Raw genomic sequence first — 20,664 nt, forward strand, 5'->3', positions numbered from 1 at the left:
CAGTTTTGAGGAAGGGTCACCGGACCTGAAACGTTAACTCTGTTTTTTCTTTCACAGATGCTGCCAGACCTGCTGAGCTTTTCCAGCAACTTGGTTTTTGTTCAACAGCATGTTTCTGTTTTCTGTGAAAGCACATATCAACACAATTTTTTTTTAGCACACTTCAAAGTAATTTCAGTTTCCTTCATTCAGTTCCCCTACCTACCAAATGAGGCATCATTCCCCATCTCAAGAGGAGATAGTCAGGGAAGGTTCATTTTATTGAGAAAGTTTGAGATATCAACCGGCACCCTGTGAAACCAACAGCAATCTGGATCATATCTTATAAAGTCCACTGCCAACTTTAATATTATTAGACTGGTTTGTTACCACCTTCCACTAGCATGACATTGTGGCAGAGACTAGCACAATGCAAGTTTAAGGGAAAAAAAGATTACAAACTTCCCACAGTGTGTAAAATAGTTGGGACAAAAGAGGACAAGGAAGCATTTTGGAAAATAAAAATCTCTTGGATTCTTTACAAAAGAGAGTGCACATGGAAGTATTGACTGAATATAGAGGCTGGAAGTATTTTGTGATGCAGAGCCTCACCTGCTACACAGTTCTCAAAGATGTTTTGATCACTATTTTTGTGTCCTGTGAATCAGTGTTGCAGGAAGTTTGTTGGTTATAGACCTTTATGTGGGATCTTTGCAGGAGAATACATAGCAGCAGAAGCAGCAAAACGTTGCTGCAGACTTATTTTCCTTTTCATTTTGAATAGCCTCCTTCAGAGCTGTAACTGCTGAGTCCATTGGATTGTGCTGGCACTTCACAGGAATTGCACAGTCATTAGGCTAGCTCTTTAATTCCAGATTTTTATTGAATTCAGATTTCACCATCTGCCTGGTGGAATTTGAATGCATGTCCTCCAAACATTGGCCAAACTTCTGGATGGCTAATCCCATGATATTATTTCTACACCAGTAACTCCGTCCAATCTGGCTCTTGTAATGACACCCTCACACCAGAGATGGCAGGATCGGTACACTTTAGAATTAGAACAGAAAATGTTGGAGCAACTCAGCAGGTCTGGCAGCATCAACGGAGAGAAAAACAGTGTTAATCATAGAATCATAAAATCCCTACAAGTGTGGAAACAGGCCATTCGGCCCAACAAGTCCACACCGTCCCACCGAAGACCATCCCGCCCAGACGCATTCCCCTACCCTTTCATTTCCCATGTCTAACCCACCGAAGCAAAACATCCCTGGGCACTATGGACAATTTCCCATGGCCAATCCACCTAACCTGCACATCTTTGGACTGTGGGAGGAAACTGGAGCACCCGGAGGAAACCCACGCAATGTTATGAATCCAATAAGTCTCTTCATTGTACTGTCTTCTCCATTCCAATCCTAGTCATATTGGTCTCAAAATGTTAACTCTGTCTTTCCACAAGTGCTGTCAGACCTGTTTCTGTTTTTATTTCATAGCTCCAGCATCTGCAGAATTTTGCATATATTTGTGTATAATTAGAATTTTTTTTAGGTAGTTCCAATTCTAACTGTGCCAATAAAAATTTACACTGGCACCAGTTGTCAAGATTTTCGTGCATCATTTTTTAAATGAGCTGAGGATTGGCAGAAGGAGTTTAATTTGTGTAAATGCAAGGTATTGCATTTTGGTAAAACAAACAAGGGCAGGACATATACAATTAAAAATAAGGCCTTGGGTAGTGTTGTAGAACAGAGAGACTCAATTCTTTGACGTCTGCATCACATGTAGACAAGGTGGTTAAGAAGGTGTTTAGCACGCTTGCCTTCATTGCTCAGGTCTTTGCATATAGGAGTTGGGATGTCACGTTGATGTTGTACAGGACATTCGTGAGGCCTCTTCTGGAGTACTGTTTACCAGTTCTGGTTTCCCTGTTATAGGAAGGATATTATTAAGCTGGAGAGGGTTCAGAAGAGATTTACTGAGATGTTGCTAGGAATTGAGGGCTTGAGTTTTAAGGAGAGGCTGGACTTTTTTCACGGGAGTGTAGGAGGTTAAGGGGTGACCTTATAGAGGTTTGTAAAAGCATGAGGGGCATAGATAAGGTGAGTGACAGATGTATTTTCTCTAGGGGGGGAGATTTCAAGACCGGGGGCACATTTTTAAGGTGGGAGGAGGAAAGACTCAAAAAAGACATGAGGGGCAACTTTTTTACACAGAGAATGGTTCATGTGTGGAATGGACTTCCTGAGGAAGTGGTGGATGCTGGTACAGTTACAATATTTAAAAAGATGTTTGGATAAGTTCAAGAATAAGAAATGTTTGGACGGATACAGGCCAAGCACAGGCGGGTGGAATTAGTTTCGTTGGGAATATGGTCGACATGGACTGGTTGGTCTGTTTCTGTGCTGAATGATTCTATAACTCTATAAATAATAATTTGTAGAAATCATTAAAAAAGAGTTAAGCTCAGCTTTGTTCAAACCATCCCTGAATCATATTTGAGTGTAGTTCTTACATTTATTTTTAATTTTGAACAACTTGGTTTGATTATAAAGCAGCATCCTTCCCTCCCCTACTGTCGAGGCACATTGATGCCAGCATTAGCAAGTAGAGAAAAATTCACTCCATTTTTTGTAAAAGAACGTAAACCTCAAGAGAGAATAAAGATTATGTTTGCGTTGGTATTGGCTTTAGCTAACCAGTTTGCTGGGTAAACACATTATCAATTGCTGCCTTTTCATTCCCACAGGAATGATGCAATCATTTATTAGTTATTGTCGAGCAACAACCACACAATTCATTTAAAATATAATTCTCTCCAATATTTAAGGTCAGTTGTTAGGATACTGAGAGTTGGAATTGCAGGCATTGGTTTGTGATTGTGCAACAGTTGTATTCCCGAGGCTTTGAATTACAATAAAATGCCTCATTCTTTTTGAATACTTCATATTATATCTTTTCTGAACAAAATGATCAACACAACGTAATGTGTACCATATGATGACTTTTCATGGAATGCTGGCCTATGGGTTTTATTGACATTTTTGTGTTTAATGTATTTTTATTTTTATTTTACCGAACTTTGTACACATTTCAGCAAAAACACAGCAAGCTTAAAATTTACCCAAAGAAAGATATCAAATGGAGAACCTGGAATTTGTTTTTAAATATAAAGGGAAGATGCTTTCAAAACTGTTAGTTTTAGTTTTTGTAGGTTATTTTTCCTGACTGAGCTTTTAAGATCAGGCACAAAATCTGAGAATTCCATTTCAGGGAGCGCAGTTTTATTGAAGTCGAATTCCATATGTGTACTGTAAATGTATATCTGCATGCTCATACTTGTAAAACAGGTTACAAAATAACCAGAAGGGGTTCGCTGTTGAGTAACAAAGTGATTTAGTACACTAGTCTTTCATTGCTGGGGCTTAGAGCTGAATTCTGTTTACACTGATGGGATTAATTTTTTTTTAACCAGTTGGCTACAAGGGACTGATGTCAAATAAATTTGTGTCATCTCAACCACAGGCTCAGAAATTAAAACTGCCCCCAGTTTGGCATATATGAGGCAATCACATTCACGTTGCATTTATGTTGGTGCAGTTGTTTGGTTTGAAAGTTCAGTTGTTCCAAGTTTATAGTGTCCACAGGCCTCACTTATGAATCATGCAATCTGAGAGGTCTACAGCATAGGGGAAGACCTTTCAGCCCATTGCTAGTCAACAGTAATATCCTAACTATTCTAATCTAATTTTCCAGCACTTAACCCAGAGCTTGGTATGTATAAAATGTTGGTTAGGCCACAGCCAGAGCACTGTGTGCCAGGTCAGGAACCCACATGCTGGGAAGAATGTGATTACACTGGAGAGGGTGCAGAGGAGATTTACCAGGATGTCGCCTGGGCTGGAGAGATTCAGTTATAAAGAGAGATTGGACAGATTGGGATTGTTTTCCTTACAGTAGAGGAGAATGAGGAGAGAGATGACTGAGATCCAGAAACTGATGAGGTACATAGACAGTATAGACTGAAAGGACCTTTTTCCCCTGGTGGGCGGATCAATGACCAGGGGCATAGATTTAAGGTAAGCAGCAAGAGGTTTAGAGGAGATGTAAGGACCCAGAGGGTGCTGGGAATCTGGAACTCACTGCCTGTAAGGGTGGGTAGAGGCAGAAACCCTCATCACATTGATGAGGTATTTAGATGTGCGCTTGCAATGCCAAAGCATACAAGGTTATGGGCAAATTGCTGGGAAACGTGATAAGATAGTTGCTTATCCCAAGTGCAGAATCGATGGGCCAAAGGGCCCTTTCCTGTGCTGTCAACCTTTATGACTCTACGGTGCTTCACAGAACTGCTTGTCGAAGACAATTTGACACTCAGCCACATGAGGAGGTACAAGAGGAAGGTTTAAGGAACATCTTAGAGGTGAGCTGGAAAAGTTTTGGATGGTAATCCAGAGTTAAGTTTCAGCTAGTGAAGACACGGCCGTTAATGGCAGAATGTTCATGGTCTTGGATGAGCCAGGTGCCAGAATGAGAGAAGTTCGTTCAGATTATAATCAGGTTGAAGGAAATTACAGTGACAGAGAAGCCGTGAAAAACAAGGATGACAATTTGAATGTTAAATCAGGAGAGCTGTCTCACAGACTAGTCAAGCAATAGCCTGACATAGTCATACTCACACAATCATACCTTACAGACAATGTCCCAGACACCACCATCAGCATCCCTGGATATGTGCTGTCTCACCGGCAGGACAGGCCCAGCATAGGGGGTGGCACTGTGGTATACGGTCAGGAGGGAGTTGCTCTGGGAGTCCTCAACATTGGCTCCAGATCCCATGAAGTCCCATGGCTTCAGGTTAAACATGGGCAAGGAAACCTCCTGCTGATTACCACGTGCTGGCCTCCCTCAGCTGATGAATCAGTACTCCTCCTTGTCGAACAACACTTAGAGAAATCACTGAGGGTGGCTAGGAGCAAAATGTACTCTGGGTGAGGGATTTCAATGTCCACCACCAAGAGTGGCTCAGCAGCAGTACGACTGATCGAGCTGGTCAGACCCTAAAGGACGTAGCTGCTAGACTGGGTCTGTGGCAGGTGGTGAGGGAAAAACATACTTGACCTCATCCTTACCAATCTGCCAGCTGCAGATGCATCTGTCCATGACTGTATCGGTAAGACTGACCATCACACAGTCCTTGTGGAAACGAAGTCCTGCCTTCACATTGAGAATAACTTCCATCGTGTTGTGTGCTAAGTGGGACAGACGTCAAACAGATCTATCAACTCAAGACTGGGCATCCATGAGACGCTGTGGGCCATCAACTGCAGCAGAATTGTCCTCCAGCACAATCTGTAACCTCATGGCCCAGGATATCCCCCACTCAACCATTACCATCAGGCCAGGGGATCAACCCTGGTTCAACGGAGAGTGCAGGAGGGCATGCCAGGAGCAGCACCAGGCATATCTGAAGGTGAGGTGTCAACCCAGTAAAGCTACCAAACAGGATTACTTGCACACCAAACAGCGGAAGCAACAAGTGATAGACAGAGCTAAGCAACAGATCAGATCTAAGCTCTCTAGTCCTGCCTCTTCCAGTTGTGAATGGTGATGGACAATTAAACAACTCACTGGAGGAGGAGGCTCCACAAATATCCCCATCCTCAATGATGGAAGAGCCCAGCACATCAGTGCAAAAGATAAGGCTGAAGCATTCGCAGCAATCTTCAGCCAGAAGTGCTGCGTGGATGATCCTCCGGTCTCCTTCAGTGGTCCCCAGCATCACAGATACCAGTCTTCAGTCAATTTGATTCACTCCACGTGATATCAAGAAATGGTTGGAGATAAAGACTACGGGCCCTGACAACATTCCGGCAATAATACTGAAAATGTGTGCTCCAGAACTTGCAACTCCCGTAGCCAAGCTGTTCCAGTACAGTTACAACACTGGTATCTAGCAAAACTGGAAACAATGGGAATTAGGGGAGTAACTCTGCTGGCTGAGTCATAATTATCAGAAAGAAAATGGTTGTGGTTGTTAGCGGTCAATCATCTCAGCTCCAGGACATCTCTGCAGGAGTTCCTCGGGGTAGCGTCCTTGGCCCAACCATCTTCAGCTGCTGCATCAATGACCTTCCCTCCATCATAAGGTCAGAAGTGGGGATGTTCGCCGATGATTGCACAATGTTCAGCATCGTTCGTGACTCCTCAGGTACTGAAGCAGTCCATGTTCAAATGCAGCAAGACCTGGAATATGCCCAGGCTTGAGCTGACAAGTGGCAAGTAACATTCACACCATAAAAATGCCAGGCTAACAAGGGAGAATCTACCATTACCCCTTGTCATGCAATGGCATTACCATTACTGAATCCCCCATTATCAACATCCTGGGGGTTACAATTGACCTGAAACTGAACTGGCTCATCACATAAACACAGTGGCTACAAGAGCAGGTCAGAGGCTAGGAATCCTGCAGCAAGTAATTCACCTTCTGACTCCCTAAAGCCTGTGCACCGTCTACAAGTCAGGAGTGTGGTGGAATACTCCTCACTTGCCTGGATGAGTGCAGCCCCAACAACACTCAAGAAACTCGGCACCATCCAGAACAAAGCAGCCCCCACTTGATAGGCACCACATCCACAAGCATCCACTCCCTTCGTCACCGGTGCACACTATCGGCAGAGTGTAATATCTAAAAGTAGTCTGCAGAAATTCACCAGGACACCTCAGCCAGCATCTTCCAAACTCACAACCAATTCCATCCAGAAGGACAAGGACAGCAGATACATGGAAATACTACCTCCTACAAGTTCCCCTCCAAGTCAGTCACCATCCTGACGTAGAAATATATCACCGTTCCTGCAGCATGACTGGGTCAAAATCCTGGAAGTCCCTCCCTAACAGCACCTACAGCAAGTGGACGCAGTGATTCAATAAGGCAGTTCGCCATTACTGTCTCCATAGCAATTGGGGATGGGTAATAAATGCCATTTCAGCCAGCAATGCCGTCATCCTCTGAATGAATAAAGACAGAGCCTGTAAATTCTGTCCAAAAGAAGAATTGCATTTGTATAGCACCTTTCATGACCTCAGGATGTCCCAAAGTAATTGACAACCAAGTGTAGTTATCATCTCAATGTAGAAAATCGGCAGACAATTTGCGCATAGAAAGATCTCACAAATTGAAATGTGAACTTGAGTAGATAATCTGTTTTTGTCAGATAATTGAGTGGTAAATATTAGCCAGAGAGATATGAATGATATTTAATCGATTTGTTCTAAAGCTTCTTTGTTGATAACAATTAGAATGAAACCAATGTTAAAAGTTAGAACTAATTAGAGCTCTGCATCATAATTTTCCAAAGTCTATCAGGATCAGAAATATGTTATTTACTTCACTCCAATATCTAAGTTTAGTTACTTGACATTTTTTTCATGAACAATAAAAGCAAATTTAGATCCAAATATACTTCTTACTATGAGTTCTGGTATGTGCACAATTTATAAAACTATTGACTTAGTCAAGTATTGGCCATACAATCACAGTTTCCAATGCCAGGTAGTTAAACCCTTGTGTTTCTTATTGCTATATATGGACTACAGTAGGTTAATGAGTGAAAAATAATCTTAAATATTCCAGACTTGGATTAATGCCTCAAACCACAATATAATAGTCTACAAAAGGTCAATTACCTTTGATCCTTTTGCTGCTCAGGGCAATGCTAGTTCTTGGAACATCATGTTGAAATGAGACATTTGTGATTTTAAAAACAATTTTTTTTTGACTAGGCAATTCTTTGGAGGCAAAAAATGGAAGATACAGTAATGATGGGTTGTGTGTGCAAGCATTACTGATGTTGTTTTACACCTGAGGAATCTCTCTTTTAATCTCCCTCACCTTGAAGTTAAAGTCTGTGATATCTCCAGAAAAGTTTAGTAAACCACGTGCCCAAATTATTTTGATTCTTTCTGTTCTCAACCAATCCGCTGAGCAATGAAGTGACATGAAATTATGTTCCTTGGTATCTCTTTATGTACAGGAGCCAAGCAAAAACAGCATTTCCCTTTCAGAGATAGTAGGAACTGCAGATGCTGGAAAATCTGAGATAACAAGGTGTAGAGCTGGATGAACACAGCAGGCCAAGCAGCATTTCAGCTGGTTTATTTACTAAATCTTTGACATAGGCATCTCCACATTTCTCACAAATCTTTTTAGTGCATTATCTTTGCACTGCCTGCGTGAATTAGCAGGTTACTTCTCTGCCCAGTGTAGGTGCTCATGAGCTTTCAAGAGTAAAGCTCCTCATTTCGTTCTGCATATTGTTTGATCAACTTATCTCAGTTGAAACTGGGTGACTGCTAGCAAGGGTTGGTAAGCAGGCAGCGCAGGAAGCCCCTGTGGCTATTCATAGAATCCCGACAGTGTGGAAACAGGCCCTTCGGCCCAACAAGTCTACACCAATCCTTGGAACATCCCACCCAGACCCATATAACCCACCCTAATGCACTCATCCCTGAACACTATGGGCAATTTAGCATGGCCAATCCACCTAACCTGCACATCTTTGGGACTGTGGGAGGAAACCGGAGCACCCGGAGGAAACCCACACAGATACAGGGAGAACGTGCAAACTCCACACAGGCAGTTCCCTGAGGCTGGAATCCAGCCCAGGTCCTTGGTGCTGTGAGCCAGCACTGCTAACCACTGATCCACCGTGCTGCCCCTGTTCTCGTCTCAAACTAGTAAACCGTTTTGGACACTGCGGGGGGGAATGGCGTCTCAGGGGAAAGCAACAGCAGCAACCAGATCAGTGGGACCACGATTGGCTGTATGGCAGAGAGGGTCGAAGTTTAGGTGAGTGTTAGTGATAGAGGGACTATAGTCAGAGGCACAGACCAGCGTTTCTGTGGTCACTAGTAAGATTCCATGATGGTGTGTTGCCTTCCTGGTACCAGGGTCAATGATGTCTCTGAGTGGGTGCAGGATATTTTGAAAAGGGAGAGTGAGCAGCCAGAGGTGGTGGTCCATATTGGTATTAATAACATAGGCAGAAAGACAGATGAGTCCTGCAAATTTAGGGAGTTTGATAGAAAGTTGAAAAGCAAGACCTCTAGGATTGTAATCTCAAAATTACTCCCTGTGCCACATGCTAGTGAGGCCAGAAATAGGAGAATAATAGAGTTGAATACGTGACTAAAGAGCTGATATAGGAGGGTAGACTTCAGGTATATGCATCATTGGGACCTTTTCCAGGGCAGGTGGGACCTGTACAAGAAGGACGGGTTGCACCTAAACTGGAGGGGCACCAATATCCTGGCAGGGAGGTTTGCTAGTGTCACTCAGGAGGGTTTAAACTAATGTGGCGGGGGGTGGAAATCTGAGCATGTGGAGTGATTGAGGAGAAGGTAGAGATTAAGTCAAGTCTAATAGGAAGAGCAGGCAGGGCCAGGTTAATGAACACAGAGGGCTGGCAGACTGAAGTATATTTATGTCAATGTAAACAGTATAACAGGTCAGACAGATGAGCTTCGAGCCTGGATTAGTACACAGGACCACAATGTTGTAGCCATTATAGAAACTTGGTTGAGAGAAGGACAGGACTGGTAGCTCAACATTTCAGGGTTTAGATGTTATAGAGGTGTTGAAGAGGGATGTAAAAAGGGGTGGGAGAGATCCATTACTCATAAAGAAGAATGCCACACCTGTACTAAACGGGGACATTTTGGATGGTTCATCCAGCAAGGCCAGATGGGTAAAGCTCAGGCATAAGAAAGGTGCAGTCACTATGATGGGGTTATACTATATACCGACCAAAAGCCGGCAGGCAGGGGAGGAACAGATATGTAAGCAGATCGTAGAAAGATGTAAAAACAACAGGGTTGTTGTAGTGGGTGATTTTAACTTCTCCAATATGGACTGGGACTCTCTTGGTGCCAGAGGCTTAGATGGATAGAATTTGTTCGGTGCATCCAGGAGGGTTTCCTGAAACAATATGTAGATAGCCCAACTGAAGAAGGGGCCATACTAGACCTTTTATTGGGGAATGAGCCTGGCCAGGTGATTGAGTCTCACAAATTTGACTGAGTCTTTTGAAGAAGTGACAAAAATGATTGTTGAGGTAGGGCAGTGGTTGTTGTCTACGTGGACTTTAATAAAGCATTTGACAAGGTCCCTCACGGTAGGCTAGTCCAGAAGGTTAAAGTCACATGGGGTCCACAGTAAGTTGTTAAGTTGGAAACAAAATTAGCTTGGTCATAGAAGGCAGAAGGTTGTTGTGGAGAGATGTTTCTCTGACTGGAAGTCTGTGATCAGTGGTGTTTCGCAAGGATCAGTGCTGGCAAGGCAGTTGTTTGTAAAAATATTTAAATGCTTTGGATGAAATGTCAGTGCTCTGATTGATAAGTTTGCCAATGGCACAAAATTTGGAGGAGTTGTGGATAATGAGGAAGGTTAACAAAGGAAAGGACAGGATTTCGATCAGTTGGAAAGTTGGTTGGATAAATGGCAGATGGAGTTTAATCTGGATAAGTGTGAGGTGATACATTTTGGGAAGTCAAATGCAAGAGGAAAGTACAGAGTAAATGACAAAACCCTTAGGAACATTGATATATAGAGGGATCTTGGGATGCAAGTCCAAATATCTCTGAAAGTGGTAACACAAATGGATAAGATGCTAAAGAAGGTGTATGGCATGCTCGCCTTCATCAGTCGGGGTAGTGAATATAGATGTTGGCAAGTCATAATGCAGCTACATATAACTTTATTTAGGCCACATTTGGAGTGTTGTGTGCAGTTCTGGTCACTACAGTATAGGAAGGATGTGGAGGCTTTGAAGAGGGTGCAAAAGAGATTTACCAGGATGTTGCTTCGATTGCAGTGTATTAGCTATAAGGAGATGATTGGACAAATTAGGATTGTTTTTATCAGGGTGTTGGAGTCTGTGGGGTGACCTGATAGAAGTGTATAAAATTATGAGGGGCATGGATAGGGTGGATAGTCAGAATATTTTTTTCCCCAGGGTTGAAATGTAAAATCCTAGGGGGGATAGTTTAAGGTGAGGGGTGAAAAGTTTAAAGGAAATGTGCAAGACATGTTTTTTACCCAGAGGTTGGGAGGTGCCTGCCAGGGGAGGTGGTAGAAGCAACTGCAATAGCAGTGTTTCAGAAGCATTCAGACAGACACACGAATAGGCAGGGAATAGAGGGATACAGACCACATGCGCGCAAAATAAATTAGTTTAGAATGGCATCATGGTGGGCCAAAGAGGCTGTTCCTGTAACGTACTGTTCTATGTTCGATGAAACAGTCTGTTTTTTAATTCATTCATGGGATGTGGGCATTGCTGGCTAGACTAGCATTTGTTGTCCATCCCTGACTCTCCAGAAAGTCAACCCCATTGCTGTAGATCTGGGGTCATATGTAGGCCAGACTAGGTCAGGACAGGAGATTTCCTTCTGTAAAGAAGCAAATGGATTTGACAGTGATTGCAAGTTCACTACTAGACCAGCTTTTTTGATCCAAGGATTTTTTTGAATTCACATTTTGGCATCTGCCATATTGGGATTGGAATGCATGTTCCCAAGGCATTAACCTAGGACTCTGGATTATTAGTCTGGTGATATCACCCCTAACCACCACCTCCTGTTATGAATTGTACTCAACATCCTGTGCGAGGGAAGGGAAATCCCAACCAAGGATCCTACTCCCCATTACCTCCCTGTCATTTAAGGTGGAAGGTGGACCATGAGTGAGAATGAGATTGGGATTGGGATTGGGATTGGGATTGATTGCAGTTCCTCCTGTTGGGCAAACATGGAATATTGTGAGTAGCTCTGGGCGCTGCTCCTTAGGAATGTTAAGTTCTTTGGAAGATACGCAAAGTATCCAAACAACATCTGGTCTCCAGTAATGAAGAGAAACTAGACAAATGTATTCCCTGTAATTTGGTGTAATCTGATTGAAGATCCCTGGGTAGGGCAAACAGCTCAGAATAATTGAGCAGCCAAGGCCAGGGAAGCTTTGTCTAAGCATCAGAAAAAGCCTTCCAGAAGTGAGATTATAAAGCAATTCTCCTGCGTGGTCAACATTTGATACTTTCTTCTGCGACTAGCACTCAGTGCTAGATCAATTATTAATTCTGAAACAGATTTTGGTAGATCTTTCATGGATTTTTTCATTAGAAAAAGACAGGTACATGGAGGTAGGTACTGACCAGCCTTGATCTCATTGAATGTTGAAACAGGCACAAGGGGCTGAATGGTCTCCTCCTGTTCCTACGTTTTTCTGGCTAAACAACTTAGCAACCACTGTCCCAGTTGAATGTGGGATATGTACACTTTGGGGATGGATCTAAGCGTCGAGATCCTTAGAAAATAAAATGGCTACACCTTACGGGGGAGAGGGCAAAAAGTTGGATAAAGATACTTCAAAGAAGTCAGAGTTGTTGAAGAGATGGAGAGTAATTACAGATATTATTCAACATGGAAAGTGATATTCCGCGTTTGCAGCTGAGTTTGGGTTGAATGTTTGCTTGAGTTGGTAATATTTATGAGAAAAGGAACAACTGGATGTTTATGTTTAATTGCATGGAAGAGTCATACTGGATAGTTTAAATGCCACAGCACTTGACAGCTTTGGCATAGTAGTTTGTTGGCATCATCTGAACCCTGGCCTTGAAATTATTCCCAGCTGAATGTGAATTAATCAACATATGCATTTTTGAGTGGCATTCAGTTCAAAACTGGACATCACTACTCTGGACTTTTAGGCGTGGGATCCTTGAGGACGTACTTACTGACTAATGATTTTAATATAATGCAAGCTTAGTCAGTGATCAACAAGAAGCAAATGGGCAATAACACAGACTGTTCAAGAAGCTATCAGTGTGCACCTTTGTCCTCCAAATGAAGGCGATCACTTAAACTGAATGAATAAGATTAAGAACAAAGACCAGTCCAGGACAGGAACAAATCCTTTGCCCCACCAAGCCAGTACAGAGTGCTGCAGAAAACTTTTGACTCCAAAGAAGGGTGGGAGGAGGAAGCTCTGAGGTTGAAACAACTCTGAGATAAGGCAACCGATGGCACAAGAACTAAGACGCAGCAGGGAAGGTGTTGTGATAATCAATCAGGTTGGCACTGGGGAGATTCCTGTGTCCATCCGACCATCTCAGAAATAAAATTCTGGGCAAAAGAGCTATGCTAGACAGGTACACTGCCACATCTCTTCCAGGGATGCCCACCTTGAAGACGTTTGGCTCCTCTCTCCGACAGGATTTCTGTTCTAATCCTTTCTGTTGTTCACAGTCATTCACCTCCATTCTGTCTGCAAAATGACCCTGAGCTTCCAATTGCCTGCCTCTTCCACACCCCACCATGTTCCCTGGCCAACATCTCTACCTCAGGCTTGCTGCAGTGCTCCAACGTAGCACTGGTGGAGCACATCCTAGTCATTTGACATCCTCATCCATGCGATTTGCACTCTGTCAAACGTTTGTGGGTTTTGGAACTTAGTTTTAAATCAAAACAGCTAAAATGCTATCAAGCGTTTTCAATTAACCTTTCACAGAGTCAACCTCCTAAATTCAGTGGTGTGTGTTTTGTCTGGATATACACATTAGTGGGTAGAATTTACGATCTATGCAGTTCTGATATTTAGTTTTGAGTTAAAGAGTTATTTGGGAACAAGACACAGAGCCTTCCCCTCTTGGAATTGCTGTACTGGAAGTGAGGGCCAATGAACAAGGCAGCAGTGGAATGGCAGTCCCCTCTGGTATTCACTGGAATTGGGTTCTGGGCAGGAAGATCCAAGCTCCATTTTCCTGCCCCAGCCCTTCCATTGCGACCCTTTAGTGATCGATTATTGAGTGCTTACTCCCAGGATCTACCCCCGTTTGGCCTGCAATGACCTCAGCCCCAGGACTGCTCCAATCTTCATCAGTTTGTGCATGATCATGTGACTGGACTCTTCCAACTGAAAGTGCACTTCCAAAGTACCTCACTGCTTGAGAATCACACTAGGATATCCTGAGGTAGTGATAGGCACTATATTAATGCGAGTCTGCCTTTGCTTTCCACGTGTCCCGTTAAGCCATGGAAATTTGATGGCTTTCACACAGAACAAGTATGTAAAATGAGCTGTGTCTTAAGTATAATCTGATGACTTGCTTGGTTTGGAATGGGAGAAGACAGAAAGCAAAAAAATCTTTTACTGAAGAAGGGTCTAGGCCCGAAACGCCGGCTTTCCTGCTCCTCTGATGCTGCTTGGCCTGCTGTGTTCATCCAGCTCCACATCTTGTTATCTCAAAATCTTTTTACATCTGCCTGATAAAACTAAATTTTGGTTAGATCAGGAAAAGGAGGAGTTACAAACACTATACTTCATGCTTTCAATTTCAGCAACATTTGCCAATAAAAAAAAAGAATTGCTTTGTAATTTCATGTCCAAGTATGGTTAACAAAATACTTCTGTCAAACTCTTGCCTATTGATATCCCATGGGTTAGTTCCTGCAGCACTTGCTACAGAAATTACCCTTGCTGCGAATTTGCTGCATTGGTGTATCCTGAATCATAGAGCCCAAGGCTTTAGTTGAACAAGAGGAAAATTCCTCCAGATTGTGGTAAGCAGTTGTGGAGGACAGGAAACTGTGAAATTGTAGCAACACAGTGAAAATTTTCACGTGAATGGTGTCATTGGCTCATTTTTAAATATGTGCCAAGGGTTAGCAATTACAACAATGCTGTTCCTTCAAATCACTTGCATTAATTGAGGAGGGTCAAGGGTAAATATCAGCTGCTTCTTATATAGCATTGATGGACCAGGAAATGTGGTAATGTCCCTACCTTTGGGTTCAAATCCCCCACTTTTTACAGTGGTGTGTCATCACATGCCTCAGACGTTTAAAATCTTATTAGGGGCTCTGCTGGTGTGTTATTATGTCCCTCAGCTCAGTTTGCTGGATGGTGGATTTGTGATGCAGAGTAATGCTAATGATGAGGGTTCAATTGCTGTACCAGCTGAGGTTATCGTGAAGGACTCTCCCCTTGCCTGAGGTGTACTGACCCTCTCTGATCAGACTGTGGCCTGATTGGTCTGTGTGCAATTCTGGTCTCCCTGCTATAGGAAGGATGTTGTGAAAACTTGAAAGAGCTCAGAAAAGATTTACAAGAATTTTGCCAGGGTCTGAGGGTTTGACCTATAGGGAGAGGCTCAATAGGCTGGGGCAAATTTTCCTGGAGCATCCAAGGCTGAGGAGTAACCTTGTAGAAGTTTATAAAATCAGGCGGGGCTTGGATAGGGTGAATAGTAGAGGTCTTTTCCCCAGGGTAGGGGACTCCAAAACTAAAGAGCATAGGTTTAAGGTGAGAGGGGAAAGATTTAAAGGGACCTAAGGGGCAACATTTTCATACAGTGGGTGGTCCTTCTAAGGAATAAACTGCTAGAGGAAGGGGTGGACGCTGTTACAATTATAACATTTAAAATGGCATCTGGATGGGTATGTGAATAGGAAGAGTTTAGAGGGATCTGGGCCAAATGCTAGCTAATGAGATTAGATTAATTTACAATATCTGGTTGGCATGGACGAATTGGACCGAAGGGTCTTTTTCCATGCTGTACAACTCTATGAATCTATGACTATGGAGACTTTACCTTGACATCTGAACTAGAAGTTTTGGGTTTAAGTCCCATCTGCCACAGAGATGTGTTGTAATATGTCTCAACAGTTTAATTAAAAGATAATTTTTAAAGCTGCCCCCAAATTGACTGCAGGTACTTAAGCCCTCCATGTTCTGAGGGTTTCTTTAATTGGCCCATAAGCATTTGGAAGCTTGTCTTCACAGGGCAAGATTCCAGATAAAGTGGCTTTTCCAGTCTTCGTCAGGCATACTCTTTCTAACTCGCACCGGTAGTAAATTCAAACAGTCTGACTGTACAGCAGACAATAGCTAAGCTGATCCTGCCTACCTGAACATAGATTTACTGTTGGATACTGTCAACATTGCTTTCAGTGCAGTTTAATTGAGATTTGTTTGCATTCATAATTTTATTTTAATAAACACAAATTGTGGACACCAATTTTATCTTTCTAGTGGAAATTATGTCACCCACTACAGCAACAAAGTGCCTCTTGATGATTCCAGACTTTTGGTCTCCACTCATTTATCTGGGACATCGTTTACAATATTAATCACTTTGTAAAGGAAAAGATTACTTGACGTCAATTCTGAACTTATTGTTTGCCAATTCACAAAAATGTCCTGCAATCATTGATCAATTTGAAAGGGTCACCAGGATTTAACTTCCTGTTGCATTTAGCATCTAGAATTTTACCTCTTTCACAGTGGCTGGATGGGTCAGCATTTATTGCCCATACTTAAATGTCCTTGAGAAAGTGGCAGTGAGTCACGTCTTGACCCACTTCCATCCATGAAATATCCACAGACAGGTCAGGGAGGCAATTCCAGATTTTGCCTTAACTGATTGGTGCATTGAGTACAGGAGTTGGGAAATTGTGTTGCAGTTGTACAGGACATTGATTAGACCACTTTTGGAATACTGCCTTCAGTTCTAGCCTCCCCGCTATAGGAAGGATGTTGTGAAACTTGACAGGATTCAGAAAAGATTTACAAGGATGTTGCCAGGGTTGAAGGATTTGAGCTATAGGGAGAGGCTGAATAGGCTGGGGTTATTTTCTCTGGAGCGTCAGAGGCTGAGGGCTGACCTTATAGAGGTTTATGAGGGGCATGGATAGAGTGACTAGCCAAGGTCTTTTCCCCAGGGTAGGGGAGTCCAAAACTAGAGGGGCATAGGTTTAAGGTGAGAGGGCAAAGATTTGAAAGTGACCTAGGGGGCAACCTTTTCACGCAGAGGGTGGGTGGCGTGTGTATGGAATGAGCTGCCAGAGGAATTGGTGGAGGCTGGTACAATTACAACATTTAAAAGGCATCTGGATGGGTACATGAAGAGGAGGGGCCAAATGCTGGCTAATGGGACTAGATTAATTTAGGATATCTGGTTGGCATGGATGAGTTGGATTGAAGGGTCTGTTTCCATGCTGTACCATGCTATCCTCCATAACTTTATTTCAACCTAGTGAGGTAACAGCCAACACAGTTCCAAGCCACGAAGGTGTGTGGTTTGTTAAATTGCCTCTTGCTGCTTTCTTGGCTTGCCTGAGTTTTTCTTGTCTATCTTCATAAACCCAGCTTCCTGAAAACACAGGAGCAGCTTTTTCATGCAACGATCCTTGGTTTTAATTTCCAGTCGCCATATAATTGTTTACGTAGTTTAGGTAATTAGTTTTAAAAAGAATAAGCGAACCCACAAAATCATTAGTGACTGTTTTGTTATATTTTTTTCCCGTAGGTTATGTGGATATCCTCCATTCTATGATGAAAATGACTCCAGACTGTTTGAACAGATATTAAAGGCAGAGTATGAATTTGACTGCCCATACTGGGATGACATCTCAGAATCTGGTATGTTGAAGGACATTCCTTTGTTCCTTATAACGTGGGCTGTTCTGGAAAGGGTACGGGTATTGTCTACCACATATTGCCCTGAAATTATGATGCCAATCTTTTGTTTATCTTGTCAATGTGATGTTTGCACATTCACAAAGGTGTTAGGTAGAGGTACTCTATGATGTTGACTCAATGACAATGGGAGAATGACATTGTAAGGAATGATGGTGGATATCCACAGTGTGTGTCTTGGAGGATACTTTGTGGCTCCCCATGGACAATACCCTCGAAGCTTGGAGATTTTCTGCAGGGTTGATGAGCCTGTAATCTGGGCTTCCCACACTCAGGGACATAAAATCCCAGTGGGATCAAGCAACAACGTTTTTAAGTAATGAGCTCCAAGATGCAATGGCCGTAATTCTCATCCTCATTTCTGACAGGATCAAGGCCCCTTTAGCCCCATGTTTTATTCTATTTCTCCATGTTGTCTAATGGACTGCTCTCTGAGGTCTGATTTCTGCTGCAAAAAAAGGCCAGTGAAAAGCTGAGTACTTGTTTAATCTGTTGACATGATTGCAACTGATGTTCCTCCAGGACATGTCAGATCCCAGACAGAAACCTGGCTTGCTAGATCATATTTTGTTTTGTTTTATCAAGATGGTCTCTCACTGAAACACAGTCATGCAGTGTTGCAGATTTGGTTTAACGATAAAACAGTTTATAAAGAGCAAGAAATAAAAGTCAAAATAGAGCAAAACTAACTATTTATAGATAAGCAAAATTTAAAGATGTCAAAACATGCAGTAAAATATAATGCTATTAATTCCTTACACTATTCACACCAGAGAGAATTCACTTCTCTGTCACCCCTATCAGATTAAATTATAGGTGGCTTCAATTCCCCATCTGGAACATCTGATAGCCTCTTTCTCAAGTCTTAATACAACTGAGTTCAGACTTTCTCAGCTTCACACAACTCCTCCAGGGCTTTAACCAAGCACCTCTGGTCTGGGACGTTCAAACTAAACTGCTTACACTGAGGTGACCTATTCCTAAACAATTCTAGACTATTTTTCATCAGGGCCAACTGTTCGATACATCCACAGTCAGTCAAGACTTCCACAAAGCTCCCAAACTGAGACTAAAAAGTTTGCCAAGCTGTAATGTTTTCTCTAAGTTAAAAACAATTTCAGAACTTTCTGACTGAAGTCAATGCACCACACTGTTTACTCTGTTCACTCATAAAAGCTCACACAAGGAAAACAAATTCCTGTTAGCCCCCAAGAACTATCTATCTCATACTGTTTTGTTAAAAGAAATAATCAAGGCAACAGAAATATTTACAAGTTAATCATTAAACCTTTGCACACACACACAGAAAATTCACATGCTACTAGTTCAAAATCCAAAAATTCCAAGCTGGACAGGAACCTTGATCAAACGGACTGTTTTGACCTGGATGATGTTGATGTCCTGAGGCTGAAGCATCCAGAAAAAGAGATGAATTTTTCATGTCGCTGTTGACTATGTATACACTGAAAAGGTATCAGGGAGTCCAGAAGTGAATCACTCGTCACAAAATGTCAAAATTCTGATCTCTCTCAGCTATATTGATGATTTGGCTGATTGTATCACCATCTACGTCACTGAAAGTCTTTCTCCTGAAATTATGCTGTGTGAATATTAGCATTCAAACACTTTTAACTCTATATGCATTCATGTATATTCTTTGCCTCCCATTTTAACAGAATCACAAGCCTCTATGATAAAGAAATTTCACATGTATGTGTTAAATGTTTTATTGTCAAAATTCTACATAATACAATTTGAACAGGTTCAGGTGGTCAACTAAAAAGAAACAAGTGGATCAATTCTTAAGAGAGGAAATTATTTTCATGCAGACGTTCAGGGAGTGATTTGCTGATGACCATTCAACCACTTGTCACAGCTAAACCCAGTCCAATCTTGATGTCCACGCAATTGTATTTTGACCAGGGATTACTATATCATGATTCTGATCCTGAATCTCTTCGGGTTTGATCAACTGTATTCATGAACAAACTCCCACCAGTCCTAGCCCAACCTCTAATGCGTCCTGCAGTAACTGTTCTCAACCAATTCCACAGTAAGGTGTATGATCCCAGCTGATGGTAATACAGTAGGGGTCCAATCCCAGAGTGAGACCTGGCTTGATCAATCATCAGTTTGATTTTTGTAGCTTATTTGCTGTGAAGATCAGTCACTGAGCAAGAGGCTGTCAACGTACATTTAACAGAATAACGTCAAAATTTATTACACCTAAAATGAAAACAAAAGATTTATTTTACGGTGTATAAGACCTAATTAAAGGGACTTTATCATAACTATCAGATATAAACATTCAAACCTTGTACCTTCAATATTAACTTTAAAGGTACTCAAACCTTAGTGAAGGATTACACTGTTTCCGCCTTAATGTTTCTTGTTCAGTGGGCATGGCTGTTCTAGACTTATTTTGAGCAAATTTCTGCATTCACTCAATGCTTTATCTTGAGACTCTTGAATACAGCTCACTTATCATGGTTTCACTTAAATCTCAATTGCACAGCCTTCTGTTTCAGGAAATTTTCTCTTATTGACATTAAGACATTCAGAACCTTTTTTCCCTTCTGCCCTGACAGTTTTGGAGACTGCTAAACTGCACTACTGAAGCTGCAGGCCCTTTTTTTTTTGCTCTGAATGACCTGGTTCTCTCTCTGACAAAGTCCTATACACTCCTTGACTTCTGGATAGTTCTATCTTTTCTAAAATAGCTTGTTTTCTGTCTGTCGCCTTGTATCAGAGAACACCTTGCTGCTTGGCAACATTCCATTCTTTTTCTTCCTTCTGCCCTTGTTTCTGAACTATTCTGTATAAGCCTCATGTAAATGCCTGTAATCAAATTCTTAGATGACCTGGTATACTCACAGGATTCAAAAATGAAACTTAAACCATGTCTCCCCTCTTAACACACACGATATAGAAACACAAACCAAACTTAAATCTATAGTTCTGTTTACTTTCGAAATCGCCTCATCTCCATCTTCTCCTCTTCCAAGGAGAATAGCCCCAGCTTTTCTAACCTTTCCATGCAGCTTGAAGTCCAAAAATCCCAATGTATTACAAAGAATTTCTGAATTCTTTTCTCCCAGTTGTTTCTGCTCCCACCCCAAACACTTTCCCTTGTCACTCCTCACAATCAG

The 20,664-nt window shown here is 42.2% G+C and overlaps 1 protein-coding gene across 1 annotated transcript in view; it reads left to right on the forward strand.

Moving 5' to 3' along the window:
- Positions 1-20,664, forward strand: part of camk1da (calcium/calmodulin-dependent protein kinase 1Da) — a 395,944-nt gene that overhangs the window by 331,937 nt on the left and 43,343 nt on the right. The window contains exon 7 of the mRNA XM_048610011.1: positions 17,346-17,458. Coding sequence (XP_048465968.1) covers positions 17,346-17,458 — 113 coding nt within the window. The remainder of the gene's footprint in view (positions 1-17,345; positions 17,459-20,664) is intronic.

The sequence above is a fragment of the Rhincodon typus genome, chromosome 22, assembly GCF_021869965.1.
Source record: "Rhincodon typus isolate 14 chromosome 22, sRhiTyp1.1, whole genome shotgun sequence".
NCBI lineage: Eukaryota > Metazoa > Chordata > Chondrichthyes > Orectolobiformes > Rhincodontidae > Rhincodon > Rhincodon typus.